Source organism: Scylla paramamosain, chromosome 12 (assembly GCF_035594125.1).
Source record: "Scylla paramamosain isolate STU-SP2022 chromosome 12, ASM3559412v1, whole genome shotgun sequence".
Taxonomy (NCBI): Eukaryota; Metazoa; Arthropoda; class Malacostraca; order Decapoda; family Portunidae; genus Scylla; species Scylla paramamosain.
This window is the reverse complement of record NC_087162.1, coordinates 24,249,505-24,271,096: the sequence shown is the minus strand read 5'-3', so window position 1 is coordinate 24,271,096 and position 21,592 is coordinate 24,249,505. Positions and strand designations below refer to the sequence as shown.

The 21,592-nt window shown below is 36.1% G+C and overlaps 1 protein-coding gene across 6 annotated transcripts in view; it reads left to right on the top strand.

The window, feature by feature from the left end:
• The window catches only part of LOC135105921 (sphingomyelin synthase-related protein 1-like), a 35,027-nt gene extending 15,920 nt beyond the window's left edge, over nt 1-19,107 (top strand). For 5 of the 6 annotated variants that reach the window (XM_064014630.1, XM_064014632.1, XM_064014628.1 and 2 more), the window contains 7 exons: nt 12,848-13,030; nt 13,218-13,405; nt 14,203-14,398; nt 15,208-15,341; nt 15,770-15,887; nt 16,156-16,306; nt 18,212-19,107. In XM_064014630.1, the coding sequence (XP_063870700.1) occupies nt 12,866-13,030; nt 13,218-13,405; nt 14,203-14,398; nt 15,208-15,341; nt 15,770-15,887; nt 16,156-16,306; nt 18,212-18,573 (1,314 nt within the window). In that variant the 5' untranslated portion in view covers nt 12,848-12,865 and the 3' untranslated portion in view covers nt 18,574-19,107. The remainder of the gene's footprint in view (nt 1-12,847; nt 13,031-13,217; nt 13,406-14,202; nt 14,399-15,207; nt 15,342-15,769; nt 15,888-16,155; nt 16,307-18,211) is intronic. The other variant, XM_064014633.1, reaches the window with a different exon arrangement.
• Nucleotides 19,108-21,592: the final 2,485 nt, after the last annotated feature.

Genomic DNA, 21,592 nt, shown 5'->3' with positions numbered 1-21,592 from the left:
ACCATATTGTTGATCAGTAGTAATTCATTACTCCATCAGTGCCTAGGTGCTGTGTTATTTTACATATATAATCTTTTAAACTGGTGTTGATGTATTTTCATACTCTTAATGGAAATATGGATTTCACATATAATTTTTTAAACCAGAGTTGATGTATTTTCTTGCTCTTAATGGAAATGTGGGTTAGCATGCTTGGTTCACACCTGATGGGGTGCAGATTCAACTAGGCCAAGCAGAGATCAATTGTCCTTATCTCCTTTGTAATGCTGAAGCCTCTATCTTGTTAATAGTAAATCACCAGGGAACATAGCCAAAGAGTTGTTCTCAGCAAGAGCAGAACACTAACAATTTTGCATGATTTATCCCATGCCCTGAGAGATGAAAAAAAGGCAAGATACATGACTAAAAAGTCTTTATAGAAAGTCATTTATAGTCAGTTGATATTTTTGTGCTCCTAATGACATACATAGATACTATGCATTATTGATTGGCACTAAGCTGTCACATGCATCACTTCTGGTGCATCATCTTATGATTGAAAACACTGAAACAATTCATTTTCATCTTTTAAAGTATCAAATTCAGTATTTAGTGTAATGGTATGAATTTATATTCGAGTGCTATTTAATGTATTTGTTAATTTCCTAGAGTTCAAACTTGGGTGTTGCCATTTACCAGATGAGTTTAGGCTCACACGTTACATGTATTGAATTTGTAATTCAATTTCCACTAGCTAGAGGCCTTGTATCTACTCAATTCTCATTCTGTTCAGGATCCTAGTGTACAGTCAGCTATATGAAATGTTAAACATAACCAAAATAAGGGGAGCTGCAAGAAGCTATCAGGTCTACATGTGGCAGTCCCTGCATGAAATACCTACCTGTTTCCACCTATCATCCTCATCCATGAATTATGGTGTCAGTTGTCGGAAGGTTTCACTCTGGCAAACTAATTGCTACAGAGGCACTCACTGGTGGATGGAGATGTTTATTTCAGTGTGTATGTGTGCGTGCATTCTTTGAATGATCTTATTATGAAATTAAATGTAACAAAAATTAAATGTAACGTAATATATGACCTAAGTATAATCATATAGTTTGATTTTAGAAATGCAATTATGAATATCTAACTGAAGTCTAACTGATCATCATCCAAATGCTGAGAAATGAGATGTTAGACAGACTCTATGTGGTTCATGAAAAGTTGGTGAATTAATAATATCTAGTAATATAATACAGTAATAAAAAAAATACAATACTGTGTCATACCTCAACAGTTAACTTGATGATATCTTAAAGGAAGTGTTTGTGTTGTTTTAATTTTGTATTTTCTATCAAGAGGTTTCTGTTAAAAGAAAAAAAAAAAAAAAAAATCAGTATAAACCAGTGATTCACTGTGTACCATGACTATCACCAAACAACACTGCCTGATTTTCTGTGATAGGTATGTGTTTTTAAATTTGTGCCTTTTAGTAGGCCTGCACTACACTTACTACAGGGTTGGTATACCATCAAAGTCTAAGATGTACCTTTAGTGTGCCACTAAGCAACAAAAATTGAGAACCACTGCTTTAGACCTTTGTAATTGGTCATGGTGTATTTGTTAATGTTTAATAGTGCTGTGAACAGCTTAGCATTGTTCTTATCTGAAACTAAAGGAAAGGATGAATTACATGGGATAAAAAGTTCTGCCAGAGAAAGAAATAATTCAAAATGATGGGGTTGCTGCATTTGCTTAATATGATTAATCTCGTGCAAACTTTTTTGTTTGAAGGTTACAAATTTTTGAATGAATATATGTAGAAGTTGCACCCATTGTTGACAGCAGCAGAATTGTGCTTATAATAGTGATGGTGGATGGCATTTCTAAACACTGTAACTTCCTGGCCTGGTTGATGTTGATATCCACTGATGCATTGCTTCTAATGGTGATGGTCTCAGATTGATTTTTTTGTTTGATGAGCTGATTATTTAGGTGTGCCTCCATGATGATGGTCAGAAGTACATATAGTGCAGTGATTTAGGACTGGGGATAGCATTTATAACATTGGTGTGAATCAGTCTATGACATTGATGAGGTTTTTGATGGATATCTGCATTAGGATTTTGGTAGTGCTTTATGTGTTATCAACTCTTACAAGGGTGGTGTCATGGTGGTGTTGCAACCTTGACAGGATGTGTGTTGGTGAAAAGGAGGAAAGCTTCAGGCAGTGTTCAGTATTTGATATTTGTATCAGATATTTGGCACACGTCTAGTTGAAAGCAGTGAATACTGGTGAGAATATTATTGAAGGTATGGGGATGAGTGAAAGATTTTATTTTTATTTCCCATGATTTTGACCTATATTTGTGGAAGTTTTAGTTGATTGGCACCTATCTGGTACAGGTATAGCTTTTGAATGCTGCTTTTGCAGAGGCTCATACTAATCCCCTGAGCTCCCAAGTGCAATTGCGGTTGAAGATGGGTTGATGGGAAGCATGTGGGCATTCCTTGGTCACACACCTCTAGCTTGCAAAATGACCAGCTTCCAATAGGACTAAAATCGTGGGTCACTGAGCTCACCATGTCTTAAATGCTGACCATTAAGCCACTGCTTCTTAGATAATTAATGCCCTCCACTACAGTAACCTTCACCATCCTATCACTGTACAAAGGTCTATGTAGTTTTGTTTCTAGACCATACACTGAATTCTGTATTTACATAGCTCAAGATGTAATTGAGTGGTTTTAGATCGTATGTTACACTTGACTTTGTTGCTATTAACAGTTTTTGTTGTGCTACCTGAGACTGGCAGCTTCTTTATTCTTTAGTAGAGTTGTCATTTTGAACCAAAATGTTAGCACAAGAAATATGTCATCATGCATATGGAAAAAAAGTTACACCTACAGGGAGTGATTTCAGGAAGCAAATGAGCATTAGGAAAACCATGAAATATGCTAGGAATACTTCACACAGTCAAGTGATGCTGGAAGTTTCAACACTGGAGGGATGTACTTTATTCGTTTCTTTCTTTTATATATTTATTAAATTTCATTCCTTTAAGTGTGTGTGTGTGTGTGTGTGACTACTATCTCTCTTTGCAGGGATGTCAGCCAGGTATATAAAAGAACAGGTTGTTAAGTATACAATGTAATGTTTTTAATTTGTTTCTAACAGTTCTTGGCACTCAAGGTACAAGGGGTATGTATAATTAGTTTTAGATTTGGTTATAATTACTAGACAACCTTATATCTGGTTGCATTTTTTTTTTTTTTTTTTTGCCTTTCTTGCTCAGTCTTGGTCATGCTCCATTAGGTAATTTGGTAAGACTTTTCCCATTGCCTTAGTCATCAAAAGCATTTGATAGAGTCTGGCACAAAGATTTAATTTCCAAACTATCCTCCTGTGGCTTATCCTTCTCTCTGTAGCTTCATCTCAAGTTTCTTTCTAAGCAGTATATTGTTGCTGTGGTAGATGGTCGTGGTTGTTCTGAATCTATTAACAATGGTGTTCCTCAGGGTTCTATCCTGTCACCTACTCTCTTTCTGTTATTCGTCAGTGATATAAGTCAAACTTGTTCTGTCCACTCCTATGCTTATGATATCATTCTGCACCTTTCCATGTCTTTTCTTTGACGTCCAACCCTTGAAGAATTAAAAAGCTTGCTCAGAGATGCTAACACTCAATTTTTTTTTTTTTTGTTGGAAAGACACTGGCCAAGGGCAACAAAAATCCAATAAAAAAAAAAATGCCCACTGAAATGCCAGTCCCATAAAAGGGTCAAAGCAGTAGTCAAAAATTGATCCCCCACTTCTGCACTAAACATCCTCAAACTGTTTCTTACCAGTAATCTAAACTGTTAATTTCACATCTTGTCAGCTGCTATGAAGTTAGGCATTATGACCCATCTCCACCAGTTTTTCCCACCTTCCCATCTGCTAACTCTGTGCAGGGGCCTTATCTGCCTGTGTATAGAGTATTTTTTTATGTATAGGAGGGGGATCTCACTCCTACTGCTCTCTTGAATGTGGTGGAGTCAAAACCTTTTAATTTCATCAAATCTCTTCAAATTAACTGTCTTTAGCCTCTTTGCCACAGTGTTACATCTCTTACTATCTTTAATCACAGCTTTCATGCTAACTGCTCTTTTGATCTTGCTAAATGCATACTACACCCCCCCTCCCATCCCCACCCCTGCAGCCTTGCTATAAAAGGCTTCCTACCTTCACCCCTATTCTGTCCACCTCCCTAATGCAAGAGTTATTCTCAATCTTTCATTCCTTTTACTGGTAAATTCTGGAACTCACTGCCTGCTTTGGTATTTCCCCCCTATTTATGACTTGAACTTTTTCAAGAGCACACTTCAAGATACTTCTCCAGTTCTTTAGGCTCTATTCATTGGGGACTAGAACCTAAGAGGGCTCTCTCTCTCTCTCTCTCTCTCTCTCTCTCTCTCTCTCTCTCTCTCTCTCTCTCTCTCTCTCTCTCTCTCTCTCTCTCTCTCTCTCTCTCTCTCTCTCTCTCTCTCTCTCTCTCTCTCTCTCTCTCTCTCTCTCTCTCTCTCTAACCCTTGAACAGATCCTCACATAAAGAAAATGCAGATAGAAATTACTATTGGGTCACTGTTTATTTGTACATACCTGGCTAGATAGGTCTTGATTGGAGATAGTGAATAGTGTGATACCAGGTATGGTTGAAAATGTGAGATACAAATGTGTAGATCATTGCTAATGGTGAGGACCTGTTGGACAAATATATGTGGAAGGAGTAGTTCCTGGTCAACACCTTTTTGTAACATTTGATGCAAAGGTATGGAGTGTGAAGAAGGGATGGGAGAGATGAGCAGAGTAGTTTGATGATGATGGATTTTATGGAAATGGATGAGAAATTTCAAAAGATGTCAGATGCTAATTTACTAAAATAGTGAGAGTGTGATGTTAGAAGGATTTGGTGAGGGAGAAGAAGAATTAGGATGCCATTAGCTGGTGAAAGAATGGACAGAAAGCAGGTTAGAGATGACATTAGATAATATTTGGAATTAGAGTAAATGTTGGTATGTGCAATGTCTTTAAAGGTGCTGTGACTGGAGTGATAGTAAAAGTGGTTTGGTATAGAATTCTTAGTAGTAAGACAAAGGGAAGTGTGTGGTGAATGGCAGAAATAAGGGTTTAAAAGAAAGAAAACCATGTGACTGTTGTGATGGAAGGTGTCTTAGAAAATCTGAAAAAAAAGTGATTTAGGATTAAGAGAGTGAAGGAGCTTATGAAAGTTAGTAAAAGAAGAGCTGAAATAATTTTGTGAAAAGTTGTGCAAGATTTTTAAAGAAGTTGACAGAGAGGGGGAGACAGAGAGAGAATGTGAATGAATTTCATGCAGATAATGAGGAAGTGAAAGGAATATGGAAAAGTCATTTGAACTACCTGTGTAGTAAATTAGAGGACAGTGATGGGAGGAAATAATACTGGGTACAGGTATAGAAGCATGTGAAGAGAGAGAGTTTGGGCATAGTGGAATTGATAGAGAAAATAATAGCTAAAGTATGGTAGAGCTTTAGATGTATGGAATTATATGCAAATAATAAAATGTGGAAGAAACATTGGTAAAGTGGAAGATCTTGATATATGATGAATGATAGCAGAGGGAAGTACACACAATAGTGGAAGGAGGCAATTTTTGTGCCTCTAGATTAAGGTAAAGACAGTAAGAATGTGTACATATTCATTAATAGGAGATAAGTTTGCTTATTGTGCATGAGAATTTTATGGGAGAGTTTTGAGCAGTGGCAGTATCGTAACCAATGCAGTGAGTTACCACTGAGAAAAGAGCCATAATTTTGTGTGGGAACATGCTGGCACCAAGCTTGTTTGCTTTGGAAAAGTAGGCTAGCTCACCCCAGCTTTCATAAGGGTCACCTTGTAAGTACACCCTGTGTGGTGGAACTGTGGTGGGGGGTGCTGATATGACCTGCAGTTATTTTATTTTATTTTTTATCTCTTTAAATTGATTTTTTTTATCTTGCTTTTATTCCTTGTTATGAACTTATCAGGATACTCCATACTCTATTGAACAATTTTTTTTTAATGTGGTGGTGTAAATTAAATGTAAATGGAATGTGGATAGCAAGAGGAGAGAGAATACATAATGTTAGTCAGGAAAGGATAGATGTAGGAGTGCAAGAGACACACTTGAAATTTTCTGGAATGTGTGATTGCATGAGTGGACATGAAAGTGTTATAATGTGTGGATGAGAGAAGCAAGGGAATAGAAAATGAAGGATGTGGTCTCTGTGTCCCCAGCAGTATAGAAGAGAATATAGGCACATGGGAACCAAGGATCTGGTATAGTGTGGATTATGGGAAAAGCAGGGATAAATGGGTGTGCATGGATTTGTATGTATGCACCTGTAATGCTAGAAGTGAGAAAGGGAGTGAGATGAAATTTTGAATGACAAATAAATACATGAGGAAAATTGATGGAGGGAGAAGGGCATATATGAATAGGAAAGTTGGAAGTAGTGAGGTTGTAGGAAAATGTAAAGATAGAATGAATGAGAATGGGGAGTATGTTGGAATTATGTGTAGAAAAGGGTTAGTCCTGGCAAATGCTTTCTCTGACATAAAAAGACCCCCAGATATGCATGAAGAGAAGGGATAAAAGTGGCAAATTGAATAGCCTGAGTGACTATAGTAATGGGCAAGAGATTAAGGAAAGATGTGATGGGTGCCAAGGTAGTGAAAGGTATGTTTGATGGATCAGATCATTATGGTGTGGTAGTTATTTTTATCGATCGACTCCCCTCTTCTAACTGAGTGACTGTTGTCAGCCTTCCTCTCATCACTGCAATGCTGCATCTCTTGCTATCTTCTACTGCTATTTTTACACTAACTGCTCTTCTGATCTTGGAAACTGCATGCCTTCTGTCCTCCCACAGCCTTGCTGCTGAAAACTCTACTTTCACCCTCTATTCTGTCCATCTCTCTAATGCAAGAGTTAAACAGTATTCTCAGTCATCCATTCCCTTCTCTGGTAAACTCTGGAATGCCCTGCCTGACCTGTATTTCCATCTTCCTGTGACTTGAAGTCTTTCAAGAGGGAGGTTTTAAGACACTTAGCTTCCAATATTTGATTTTCCCATTTGATCTCACTTTGGGAACTGGCACTCAAGTTGACCTTTTTTTCCATTTTTTATTGCCCTTAGCCAATGGTCATATATATATATATATATATATATATATATATATATATATATATATATATATATATATATATATATATATATATATATATATATATATATATATATATTGTGCAAGTGAAAGATGGGAGTGTGTTATGGTGTTATCAGTGGTGATAGAGACAGAGTACAATAATGGTTAGTGAAAGGTTGGACAGGAAAGATAGAGGAATATGAGGCATGTGAAAGATTGAGTGAAGCTAATGTGACTATAGGGAAGGGATCAAGTGTAAAGTTTATTGTATTCAAGGATATAGTGACCACAGCAGCAGCAGAATTGGTAAGGTATAGAAGGCTAGAGGGTAGGAATAAGGGCAGTGCTTAGTAGATTTATGATATTGAGGAGTCTGTAAAGGAGAAGAGGAGAGCATATGAAAAAAAAAATAAAAAAAATAATAATAAATAAATAAATAAAAAAAATACATGTGTAAATTGAAATGAGAGGAAAAGTGTACATCTTAGAATAGAAAAGTGAAGGAATTGATAAGAGAAAGTAAAAGAGCAGCAAAAGTATATGTTCAGAAGCCAAGTGATAAGTTCAATGAGAATAAGCTGTTTTGGAGGGAAGTTATGAAAGAGTGGGATGGGAGTGTGGGAATGTGAGTATGAAGAGGATGGAGCTCTAGTAGGTAGCAAGGAGGAGGTGGAAGGTGTAGAATGGAGATTTTGACTATTGAATGAAGACAGTAGGAGTAAGCAATAGCATCTGTTATGGGTGTGGAAGTAGGTGGAGGAGGATTGTTTAAACTGAAAGGAGTTGATAGAGAGGAGGTAGAGAAAGGGATAGCCTGGCTGAATTGTGGCAAAGCATCAGGCAAATGGAATAATGGTAGAACTAAAAATAAGGAGGTAAAGTGGTAGTACATTCAATGCTTGTCATATGTGAACTGAAATATAGGCAGTGAGAAGTACTAAATGAGTGAAAGGAGGTAGTTATTGTACCTCTACATATGTAAAAGTATAGGTTGCAAGAATGAGTGCAATAGTTATAGGGGAAGAAACTCACTCCGTGTATCTGGAAAAGTCTAGGAGAGTCTTGACAGAGGGACTGATGGAAGTGACTCAGGTTTAAGTCATTGAGGAACAGGGAGCATTCAGAAAAGGAAAAGATTATGTGAATCAGATTTTTGTAAATTATAATAGAGGAGTACTTGGGAAGGGATAAAAGGTTGTATACAATGTTGTGGACCTAGCAAAAGCATAAGATGGATAAAGAAGCCCTTTGGAATGTTTGTAAAATCCATGTTGTAGGAGGATAGTTGAGTGCTGTTGAAAAAGGAGGGGATGGTTGTCTGGAATGTGGTGTCTAGTGGATAGGTAAAGAAATTGAATTTGCTGGGATTGAACATAAATATTGAGAATTTTAGAAAATAAAATGTTAAGACATTCTTTGGTCATCCTCCATGGGTAATTTAATTCTTTCTGAGGTGTTCATCTTAGCAAATAATGATGAAAATTGTATGGTAGACTCATTTTCTTAAAAGTGGATATAGTATTCATTCATGTAGACAAGATTACAGATGAAAAATGGAAAGATTGTAGGTGACAAGACAATTTCTTGCAGAACACCGACAGTCAATAGGTTTAGAAGAATGATGTATATCCACTGTGACAGCAACAGATAGAAAACTTGAGATAAAGTTGAGAGCTGAAACCCTAAGAAATTGTGTAGTTCTGAAACTTAAAATCCATGTCATATTCGATGAAAAGTTTTTATATGTTAAGGGCAACAACAAAAATTTTATAGCAAATGCTTTACAGATAGATGATGGTGAGGATTTAGTAAGGAAAACCACACCATCACCAGTAAATTTCTCTTTTGTGGAATCACTTCTGTCCATCAAATAGAAGATTGTAAACAAATTGATAGTTTATTTAGAGTTCTTCCTATTTAGGAGGGATTCAAAAGCTACAGGTTAATGCAGTAGTCTGGTAAATTAAAGCAGTTTGAAAAGTGCTGCTTTTTAAGTCCACAAAATGGAAGTTGTTTAATTTGGAAACCAACTCTTAAGATCAAACAACATTTCTAACTTGCTTCTGACTTCCTTTCCTGGACCTTGCATCACTGAGGATATCCATTGACCTTTAGCACACATTCTATTTGTGAGTGATGGCTTCCTGCTCAATGAAGATATCCACTGTTGTGGACTCTAGAGCCAAGTTTACGCACCTGAACTACATCTACATATGTAACATATATAACAAGTTGTGAGTATTAGGATTGAATAAGCTGCAGTTACTGAGATGATGGATAACCATGTTTATCCATCAGTCAGAGAGTTCACAGTTGGTTCTGTGAAAGTGATAATAGTGAAGGTTAGGATTAATTTTCATTCATGGCTAGGAATAAACTACTTACATTTCACAGTTTTAGCCTCTCTCTCTCTCTCTCTCTCTCTCTCTCTCTCTCTCTCTCTCTCTCTCTCTCTCTCTCTCTCTCTCTCTCTCTCTCTCTCTCTCTCTCTCTCTCTCTCTCTCTCTCTCTCTCTCTCTCTCTCTCTCTCTCTCTCATATAGTACAACCCTGGTAAGAGGTTGTTAGAGACAAAAAGTTTGCCAAGGTGGGAGAATCTCTGAAAGCAGTGCATATTTCAGTGATAAATGGAGAGTTCAGGAAAGTGCCTTATAAAAGATAAAGGACTGAAAGATTCTATTAACCTTTGTTTATAATAATTTAACTACATTAGGGTAGTTGCTACAATACAACCAAACAGACACATTAATTTGTGAGCTTAGAGAAAAGACAAGACTAATTGAGAGGACCTTAATTCAGAATGGGATGAGTTAAGAGTTGTTCCTCCCAGTCATTCTGTGCTTCTGAAATCAACCCAGTATCTTGCCACCTCTTCATTAACTCGTTCTTCATTAACTTTTGCAACATTTGTAGTCTCATTCGTACCCTGAGATCTAACTTTCAATCAGTGGAATATCACCTTTCCACAAAACCTTATCTTCTTTTCCTCACAGGTGTCTGGGACAACTGACAGTAATCTATTCTGTGTTCCCTTCTACTTTCTCTATCCTCATTTTCAATCCAAAGCTGAATGTTGCATCTATGTGAACAACAACCTAATTTGCTCACATGCCCATGCTTTTCTCTCAGTGACACCAAGTTTTCTTTCTAACTGTTCTATTGCTGCTGTGGTAGACTGTCATTGTTCTTCTATGTCTATTAACAGTGGTGTTCCTCAGGGTTCTGTCTTGTTACCCACTCTCTTTTTATTATTCATCAGTTATCATCTAGGCCACTGTCCTATCCACTCTTACATTAATGATATAACTGCACTTTTCCATATCCTTTCTTAGAGTTCCAACCCTACAGGAATGAAATAACTTGCATTGGGAAGCTACAGAACATCAGACTTCTGATTTATCTAAGTTTTCAACTGGGGCAGAGCAAACTTGGTATTGTTTAATGCCTCAATAACCCATTTCCTCCATATATCAATTTGACAACCTTCTAGATGACTATCCTCTCTTCTTTGGTGACACTGAACTATCCCCCTTTTCTACACTGAACATCCTTAGACTGCCCTTTACTAATCTAAACTGGAAACTTAGCATCTTGTTGCTTGTTAAAACAGCTTCTATGAAGGTAGACATTCTGATCTGTCTCTACCAGTTTTTCTCACCCCATAGCTGCTAACTGTATGAGAGATTCTACTCACTCTGCCCCTTTGAACAGGGTGGAACTAAAACCATTTTCATCTTATTAGCTCCTCTTCTCTAGCTGACTATCTTCGCCTCGCTCTCTTCACTGCAATGTTGTATTTTTTGCTGTCTTCCATTGCTACTTTCATGCTAAATGCTCGTCTGATTTTGATAACTGCCTCTCCTGCAACCTCACTGTACAAGGCTTTCTACTTTCTCTCATCTCTACTCTGTCCACTTCCTTAATGTAAAATTTAACCAGTAGTATTCTCAGTCTATCATCCCTTTTACTGGTAAATTTTTGAATTTCCTGCTTGCTTCTGTATCTCTCCCTACCTATGACTTAAACTCATTCAAGAGGGAGGTTCTAAGACTCATCTCCAGTTTTGGATTGTCCTTTTGGCTCTATTCTATAGGGATTGGCACCTCAGTAGTTTTTTTTTTTTTTTTTTTTACTCATTCTGCTTGGATGGACTCATAAGAAAGCTGAAAGCAGAGAATGCTGGTGTGGAGTGTTAATATGTGCAGGAGAACAGAGAGAGCTACATACATATATAAAATTAAGGGAATTGCAATGTTAGTTGTATAGAAGAGAATTTGCAAAGATCATTGTGTTGCAATAGTCTGCAATACTTTCAGACTGTTGGTAATGTTTTTTTAAAGGAAAAGATGTACTTATGCATCACAGTTTAGAACAGGAATGTGTAAGCAATGTATGTATAAGTTGAATGAACATGATTTTATTGTAAATCATAAAGAGTAAGTATTTTATTTTAATCTGTATGGGAACAAAGGAATGGAATTATGAGAACTTTGCTTGGGAGGTAAGTGATGAGATGCATTTTTACTGTGAAAGGAAGAACACTAAGCATTGGTTAATTAGTGAAAGGGACCACTGAGTAATGTGCAGTAATATTGCCAACTCTGATACATGTGGTTAATGTATGAAATCATAATGGTGCTCCTGACATTTTCACAATTGTATTATTATTATTATTATTATTATTATTATTATTATTATTATTATTATTATTATTATTATTATTATTATCTTACTTTTTATTCATTTATAAATTTATTTATTTATTTATTTATTTATTTTTTGACCTGCCACTGCTGTGTAAGGTGATCACAGCTCTAGACTTTGAGGTTTACAAGATCCACTCTCCTTATGATTGATTTCTACTTTACAGTGTGTTTGACATGTGACCTCAAGAATTATTTTTTATAAATGTATTGGGTATCTTAACTTGGGAATCCACAAGTCTAGATGGCAGGTTGTAGCTTGAGGCAGATATAAATGCAGATTATATGTGGCAGATTTCAGTTAGGGGTGATGCAACCAGGTACATCTTTGCTAATACAGATGAAGCACTAGAACATTTCTGGTTCCCCTGCCACAGTTCACACAGTTTACTGGAACAAAGTGAAGAGACAGGAAAAGAAAACAAACAATATTATTTATTCTTACTTGATGAATAAGTCACAAAATATTGATTAAAACATACCAAGTGTAGTATATGTCTGTAACAAGTATTTGGTTACTTTTCATCAAATTATATACATTTTTTTTTTCCCACATAATCACTTCCTACTTTTTCCTGCACCAATTGTCATTTAAAATGTTGGGTGGTGTTAGATAATTTAATGCTATCCTGCATATACATAAGGAACACATTCATAGAAGAGCTCATTGATTATGTTTTTGAAATGAATACTATAGGCATGAAAGGAAGGCTCTTCCTAAAACTGGAGAACAATGTTGGAATACTTAAGAGAGGAGTGATGGGAGGTTGAAGGAATTGGAGTGTATAGACAGGAATAAATGGAAATTTCTTCCATGACCATTCCCTTTATTGAATTACAAGGAAGAAGCATTAGAATATATTACATGAGTGTATGAAGAAAGCTGTACAGTCATTATTGTTACACAAGTTGACATAATGTATTTTATATTTGGGATGACTTTTCTTGCCTCCGCAGAAATAATAATTACTCAGAATGACCAACAACTACCCAGAGTGCTGGACAAACAGTGATGTCTGCTTGTGGCTTAAAGACACAGGATTTCGCAAGTATGAAGAGAGTTTTAAAAAGCACGCAATAGATGGAGAGGCTTTGTTGATGTTAACAGAGAAAGACCTCAAGGAAGACTTGCAAATTAGTGTGAGTTTATTTAGTGTTTTTCTTTTATGGATTATGTTATTTTCCCTAGAAAATTGTGTTTGGTTTCACATTACAAAATGAAGGTATTTGTTATCTGGTCTGTTTTAAATGTTGAACTGTATATCTTTTCTAATTGCTGAAATTCTCAATGTTGATTTGCTGAAATTGTTTTAATATTTCTTCAAAGGTACTTGGTGATGCTAAGAGATTGCTGGCAGCCATAACAAGGCTGAACAGACCAGGTCTGCCAGGCTTCTCTGACCCTCACAACAGTGTTCCTCAGGCAGCATCTTCCCCATCCTCCCATAACAATCATCAATATAAGCCCTTCACACTCAACACGCTTTCAGCTGGTTTGCCACGCTCCCGGTCAAGGTCAGTGGTGGGCTGCCCCTGAACTAAATTTGAAAAATATAGAACATCATGATGCTGTTGTATATTTTTTTCATGTCTAGTTTGAATTAAGTCAAATTAGCCATTGGTTTTCAAAATTCAACTGAACAAAATACTTGCAATATCAATACAAACTGTTGAACACATTACATACCACCTTATTTTTTTGTATAGATTATTATTGATTGTTACTAGAATTATGTATATCAATGACCTCATTATGTTAAAACTTCACTACATCTTTGATCTCTTTCTAAGCAGTTAAACCCTTGCTACACATCAATCCTTCCCAAGGTTCATACATGCCAATAGGTCAAAACCTTTATTATGTAGACTTAAAAGATTGTACATGCTTTCTGCTTGTAGAATCTTCCAAGGGCATAATTGCAATATGAGTGAAACACATAGAAATCACCTGTCATTATAGATCCATTTTTTACATGTAATACTTATTCCACAACTCTTTTTCTTTGTTAACCTGGACAGCAACTGCTTGAGTGGCATATGCCAAAAAGTTTAACCCACATCATCATCATCATAGAATCATTTACTTCTCTGATCCTGGGGATAGCATTTAAACTTGAGAAATATAAAATGTCAGGTGAAAAGTTGTTTGATTCTGAACAGACAGGTGTGTTGATGAAAATGATCATCTTTGAGCATGGTCTTTAGGAGGAAGCACATACCTAATTGTAAATTGATAGTCCCAGTAGTGATGTGTTGTGTTGCTTACTTCTTTGGCAACTGCAAAGAACTCTGACAAAACCTGTATCTTTCAGAAACTATTCATCTGACTCCCAAGCATCTGATCTACCTGATCAGTCCAGAGTTGGCAATTTAAGACGTGCTAGTGGAGTTGCCACTCAGTTAAGGCCTGAGTACTTTAGGACTGCTATCTCCTTCCTGTATGTCTTGCTGGTAACCTGGATCACTGCATTTGTCATGGTCTTTGTGCATGACAGGGTGCCAGACAAGGTAAGATCATACACCTCATTGTGCATTGTGTCAAAATTTTGTTAATCTGTGATAGTCTTTAGTGTTTATGTTGTCTAATTTTGTAATATTAGGGCAAATATGGAGCCAGTTGATTTTTATGTCTGTCTGTATTGAATAAACACACATCTTTATCAGATTATTTAATATGAAACATCAAAATTGGTCAACTTTGTCAGTATAATAACAGGAATAATAATAATAATGATAATAATAATTAATAATAATAATAATATACTAATATGTGATAATAAAAATATTTACTCACTGCTATCATAGATAAAGAAGTTGTATTATGGTCTAACAGAAATGAACACATGATGGTGTAAGTTTACCACCTATGATATTCTTTTGTTCCTAAGTGGCAGTAAGTTGTATTCTGTAAGGAGGGTGCACAGTCGGTAGTAACTACATGTTGTGTATACTTTGACATTTTTTAACATTGATAGTTATATTGTTTGCAACATAGAGTAATTTATTTTAATAGAAAAACCCTTCTATGAACAGTCTTTACTCCAGGTTCTAATATTCTTCTTTGCACAATACTATTCAAACTATTTTTAATGAATCCCACTTGTATTTTTATCAGTCCCATCTTGTAGACTTTTCAACTTGCTTCCAGTTGGTAATATCCTCATTGGCCTTATAATACTCTCATCATCCATTTCTTATTATCTCTGAATTTCTTTGATACACATCTAAAATATTTTGGATAATTTAAAGACAGTTGATTTTATAATAAATTTTACTTGAAAAAAATTGGTTAAATCACTATGATTACTATTTAACAGGAAAGACATCCACCTCTACCAGACATCTTCCTGGACAATGTTCCTCACATCTCATGGGCATTTCAGCTGTGTGAGATAACCATCATCACACTCGCCTCAGTTTGGTTTGGAATTCTGTTCTTCCACAAACACAGGTAAATGGTTTCATGATTCCTAACTTCCTTGTCATCTGCCCTTATAACAGAATTTCTCACTGCAGTCTATATGTGTACAGTGCACCTACATGCATCTTAATACTATTGTGGTAAAAAAAGACACACCAGGGATTAGTGCTTCTGCCAGCCTCTCTTACTTTTTGTTATAACATGTGGATCCATTAGTCAGCTGGCTTGTCCTTCCATTGCATATGAAATTGCAAGTGTGTTGAGCATAGTAACAATATTAATGACCATGTCTCCATGTGGATTGTTTAAAAATTAATAATTGTATTAGGGAAATGTGTCACCTACTGTGCCTTCAGTTAAATTAAAAAAAAACGTTTCTTTGATTGTGTTTCAGTCTTTCAGAAAATTGTATCAAAGTACACTTGGGTTTTATTCAAATAAAAATATCTGACTTACAGGTCCATAGCCTGCCGAAGATTCTGTGCCCTGTCTGGCTCAGTGTTGCTGCTTAGGTGTGCTACAATGTTCATCACTAGTCTTTCAGTCCCTGGATCCCACTTGGAATGTGCTCCCAGGGTTAGTAATTACTTGCCAACATACTTACGGACAGAGCTACTATTTCAGCCATCATTTTTGTAGTGTGGTCTAATATCTTAGGCAATTCTCTCTCTCTCTCTCTCTCTCTCTCTCTCTCTCTCTCTCTCTCTCTCTCTCTCTCTCTCTCTCTCTCTCTCTCTCTCTCTCTCTCTCTCTCTCTCTCTCTCTCTCTCTCTCTCTCTCTCTCTCTCTCTCTCTCTGATACATGGATTTGGAAATCATATTTAAAATCAGCATCATATTTCAGGGTCACAGTGATATTTGGACAAAAATGAGTCAAGCGTATCTTATCTGGCGAGGAGGTGGCCTTAGCCTGATGGGAGTGCGTACTTGTGGAGACTACATGTTCAGTGGTCACACTGCCACCCTCACACTCCTCAATTTTTTCATCACAGAATGTAAGTATTCATTGCCTTATATTACACGCAATTTCTAAAAGAATAAATGAAAGCAGGGAATAAGAGTCAGAGAATAAGGGTCAGGCTATGAGAGGTGTGACTTGCTTCCTCTCTGCAGGTGAGCAGGCACACACACTGAGAGCAGCAACGTGGAAAAAATAAGTGTTTCCCACCAGGGCTATACATGCACATGCGGGTGCTGCCACCTCTTATGTAACATGGCATAACATACACTATCCTACAAAAAAGTGCACATGAAAAATGTGGATACATTTGAGTTGTGTAACCACCACCTGTGTGCTGGAGCATGGTCTGAAAATGGAAGGAAAAACTTTTGCCTTGGCATAGCACAGCAGGAGTGTCACTAATATGTGTGGCAGCTGATCTTGGGATGACCCACAGAGCCTTTTACCATTTTAAGTTTATATATATATATATATATATATATATATATATATATATATATATATATATATATATATATATATATATATATATATATATATATATATATATATATTTATTTATTTATTTTTTATTTTTTTATTCATTTATTTTTTTTATATTGCAAAGTGTTTATCAGCAATTTTAAATGGTGTGTTGCAACTTCATCTGCTAACATTGTACATTGGAAGACATAACTTTTGGCTGTATATTACATATTACACTGTCTAATGTGGAAGCCCCAATTAACTTTGGTGTCAGAGAAACACCAAAGAAACAGGGGCCATTCTTGCTTGCTTCATTCTGTAAATGCTTAGAAATGCAAGTTTATGTGATCCTAAACAGAAAGTACTTTATCACACTTATTTTCACACAGGTATTTTCAGTGCTAGTTTATAGGTGGGAAGGATTTCAAATATAAGAGGGGCAGACAGTAAGTAGGTGGTTGATGACAAATGATACAGACATCTAATTTTGATGTTTGGTACCACCATACTCCATGTTTTAAAGTTTACACATCCACTCTGAATTACATAGAATTATTCTATCAATAATAGTCAGTAAGTAATTGTTTTAGAAAAGTATGTCACTTATGGGAGATACTTTTATTGGGCAAGCAAATCTAGTGAAGTCATTGCAGTATATGAGGGAACAATAATGAATGATGAGAGAAAGTAGTAAGGTACACCTGCCACACCTCCCTCATCACTGATCATAATTACTATAATGTGGGTGAAACTGTGTAGGACCTGCCACACTTGCCAAGAAATTGGCAGAAAGGCAGTCTTTTCTCAGTGGTTGACTCCTTTTAATTGTATGTTAAGCTATCCCACTTTAAAGTGGCATACTTTTCTAGAACAATTACTTACCTGCCTATTATTGATAGAGTAATGTAATTCAGAATTATAACAGTAAGTATATTATAAAATACAGTGAAATATTATTGCACCAAATGGCAGCACTGAGTGTCAGTCTCCTGCATCACCTGCTCTCTGCACCTCATATTTGAAGTGACTCTAATCTGTACACTAGCACTTTAAAAATATGTATAGTAGTAAAATATTTTCTGCATAGAATGGTCTAAGCTTGCATTTCAAAATGTTTATTGGATATTCTAAGACATTCTCTATGTGAGTGGTTGTGATGAGCAACTGTGTTTACAAACCAGAGAGAGAGAGAGAGAGAGAGAGAGAGAGAGAGAGAGAGAGAGAGAGAGAGAGAGAGAGAGAGAGAGAGAGAGTGCACATGCATGTGTGTACATGTGCACCTTCTTCATAGGACTACATTGAAATCCATTTTGCTTGGCCTAGGACTGATCTTAACTAAGCATGCATGAGTATCATAGCATCATTTTATGGAAGGATACCTTGGTCTTGACACGTTAGGACCCAGCAGCATGCAGTAACAAAATAGATCCCATCTCTACATTCATCTTGAAAGTAAAATAATTTTCACTTACAGATACACCAAGAAGAGTGTATTACTTGCACATTTTCTCCTGGGTGCTGAACATGTTTGGCATTTTCTTCATCTTGGCAGCCCATGAACACTATTCCATTGATGTGTTCATTGCCTTTTACATCACATCCCGCATGTTCCTGTACTACCACTCTCTGGCCAACAACCGTGCCCTGCAACAAAGAGACTCCTTCAGAACAAAGATATGGTTCCCAATGTTTAGTTACTTTGAGGCTCACATTGATGGTATTGTTCCTAATGAGTATTCCAATCCTTTAGCTGCAGGGAAATTTATAAAGCTTGCTAAAAGCCTCTTTGTATTTGTAAAGTCGAGCGTTTTGATTGGGAAGGAGAAGACTAACTAGTATTTGACATGAAGATTTGTTTGGTGTTATATATTTTTCAGGTTGCAAATATGCTCAAATATCCTATCTGTTAATATGCAGTATAATATAGTTCTTAAAAAAAAAGAGCTACTTGAGAAAATTCAGTCCATTATCTATTGTATTATTTGTTTGATGTTGCTGCAATCAATCTCTCAAATATTTCTTTTATAATTTCATACCATTCTTCCTCTACCTTTACGAAGCTGTGATTTTATTTCTACTACCCTCTATCTTGGCTAAGACATTTTTTCTGTTCATGCATTTAAATAAGACATCCTTTAAAAGATTGAAAAATCAAAGTTATTACATGCATCTGTCAAAAACTGGCTCAAAATTTGCTGTGCATTTTTGCCTTATGGACTGATACTCACAATCCCTAGATGTGGCATTTTGCTTCTGCTGATCTTGTTCTTTGAATGTGTTGCCACTTGTGCAGACTCTAATTTAATCCTTTCATGCAGTTGATATTACATGAACCCTGTACAAAATAAAGTTAGCAAGATTAGAATAAAAGTTTTCTTTTTTTAATACTTTCAAGTACTGGACCATTTATCTTGCAAGTTTTGGGGTGTAAGTGACCCACATTCCTGGATTCCTGGTCTTCTGGATCAGGGTTTGAGACACACTTAGATTTAAAATCTAAAATATACAGCGAAAAAAAGCAAACAACTGCATTTGACATACATATTCATACACTTATAAAGCAGTTTATTTTGCTCTTCATTATTTCACTTATAATTCTTAAAAAAATATATAAAATCCAAGAAATAAAAATATGTGATGAAAAATAACATATACTCACAATGTAACAAAACTTACTGTGGACAGTTTTGTAACAAGCTGCTTGCCAGTACTGCAAAAAACACCGATGAATCTGTACTCATGTTATAGTTTACCTCTTTATAGACAATGATGTCTATATGTAACTATGTAAGACGTACTTTCATGGATAGATGTATTTCCATAAAAGCAAATTTAAAAAGTATACTAATTGTATCAAATGATGCAGCTGAGATGGTTCATGTGGCTGCTTGGCACCAAACGGATGTGCTGCCACCTGCCAGAACAGTTGTAAACAAAAATGTGAAATTTTACAACACATTTAACAATCGTGCTCCTCCTACCCCAAATGTTGCTTTGAAGCATCTCTTTCTTTTATATAAGCACAAAATATTTCCTTTTCCCTCTAATAACAAAATACCCTTTAGCTGGCCTTTTTAGACAAAAAAAAAATATGAGCAAATATATAGGCATACAATATGGCAAGGTTACAACAGCTGTCATACTGAAACTGATGAACAATGCGTGCAACACAGAAATTCAAAGAAACTGGTGTAGCTGGAAGCTACTTCATATCCTGCCAGATTCACATCTTAGCAGAAAAAAAAAAAAAAAAAAAATCTTGTAATTTTTTGAAGCTGGATAAATGGTCTAGTACATATATAACTGGTAACTACCTGTAAGCAGTAGTACCAGCTGGTTGATACTCAAGACTTGATTAAAGTATCCATTGTCAAGAATATTTATTGTCCACACACACACACACACACACACACACACACACACACACACACACACACACACACACACACACACACACACACACACACACACACAGCTATGGAACCAGATCAGCAGGTAAATGGATGGATATTAAAAGAATGCAGAGAACAAATGGAAGAACCCATTTGGGATATAATTAACAGCTAGTTGAGAGAAGGAAGAGTACTGAGGGAATGGAAAAAGAGCTAACATAGTGCCAATATATAAAGGCAATAAAATGGAACCATTAAATTATACACCAGTGTCACTAAAAAGTATTGTAAGCAAGCTTTGTGAAATAGTAATCAAAGACAGATGGGTAGAATATCTAAAAGATGAAAAGATAATTACAGAAAAAGCAATTTGGATTCAGGAAAGGGAGATTCTGTGTCACAAGTCTACTGAGCTTCTATATGAGAGTAATGGATGGAGTGCAAGAGAGGGACGGATGGGTTAATGTGATATACCTGGATCTCAAAAAAAAACATTCAATAAAGTTCCCCACAAAAGCCTTATGTGGAAGCTAGAGAATGGAGGAGGACTAAAGGGAGCAACATTGAGATGGATGGAGGATTATTTACAAGGGAAGGAAATGAGAACAGTAATCAGACACTAATTCAAATTGGTACAGAGTGACAAGTGGGGTACTACTGTGTTGGCATCTATTATGCTTCAAATATATGTAAATGATATGACAGAGGATCTAAATAGTTATATAAACATGTTTGCTGATGATTAAAAAATAATGAAAATAATAAAGGGTGAAAATGACTGCAAGGAGTTACAAAAGGATATTGACAAGATACATGCATGGAGCCAAAGATGGAAACTAGAATTTAATGCCACAAAATGCCACATGTTGGAAATTGGAAAAAGTAAAAAGAGACCTTCATGGAACTACAAAATGGGAGGAGAAAGAGATGTGAGAGTAATGATTCAGGACAGTATCATCTGAAAAATACATAAATGGGATATTCAGCTCTATATACAGCTTGTTAACAAACATTAATGTGGCATTTAACTATTTAGATGAAGAAATGATGAAAATTATAACAAGCATAACATGTCCTAAACTGGAATATGCAGCAATTTTTTGGGCTCCACATAGAAAAAAAAGATATACGGAAACTAGAAAGAATACGGAGGATAGCAACAAAGATGGTACCAGAATTGAAAGACTTAAGTTATGAAGAAAGACTTGAAGAGATGAGTTTACCAACACTAAAAGAGAAAAGAGAAAGAGGGGAGACCTGATAACAATGTACGAATTAGTAAACAATATAGAAAAAATTGACAGAAATGACTTGGTACCATTGATGGAGAAGAGAGAGAGAGAGAGAGAGAGAGAGAGAGAGAGAGAGAGAGAGAGAGAGAGAGAGAGAGAGAGAGAGAGAGAGAGAGAGAGAGAGAGAGAGAGAGATGGGTGAAGGGACATGGAAAGAAAATAAAGAAGAGG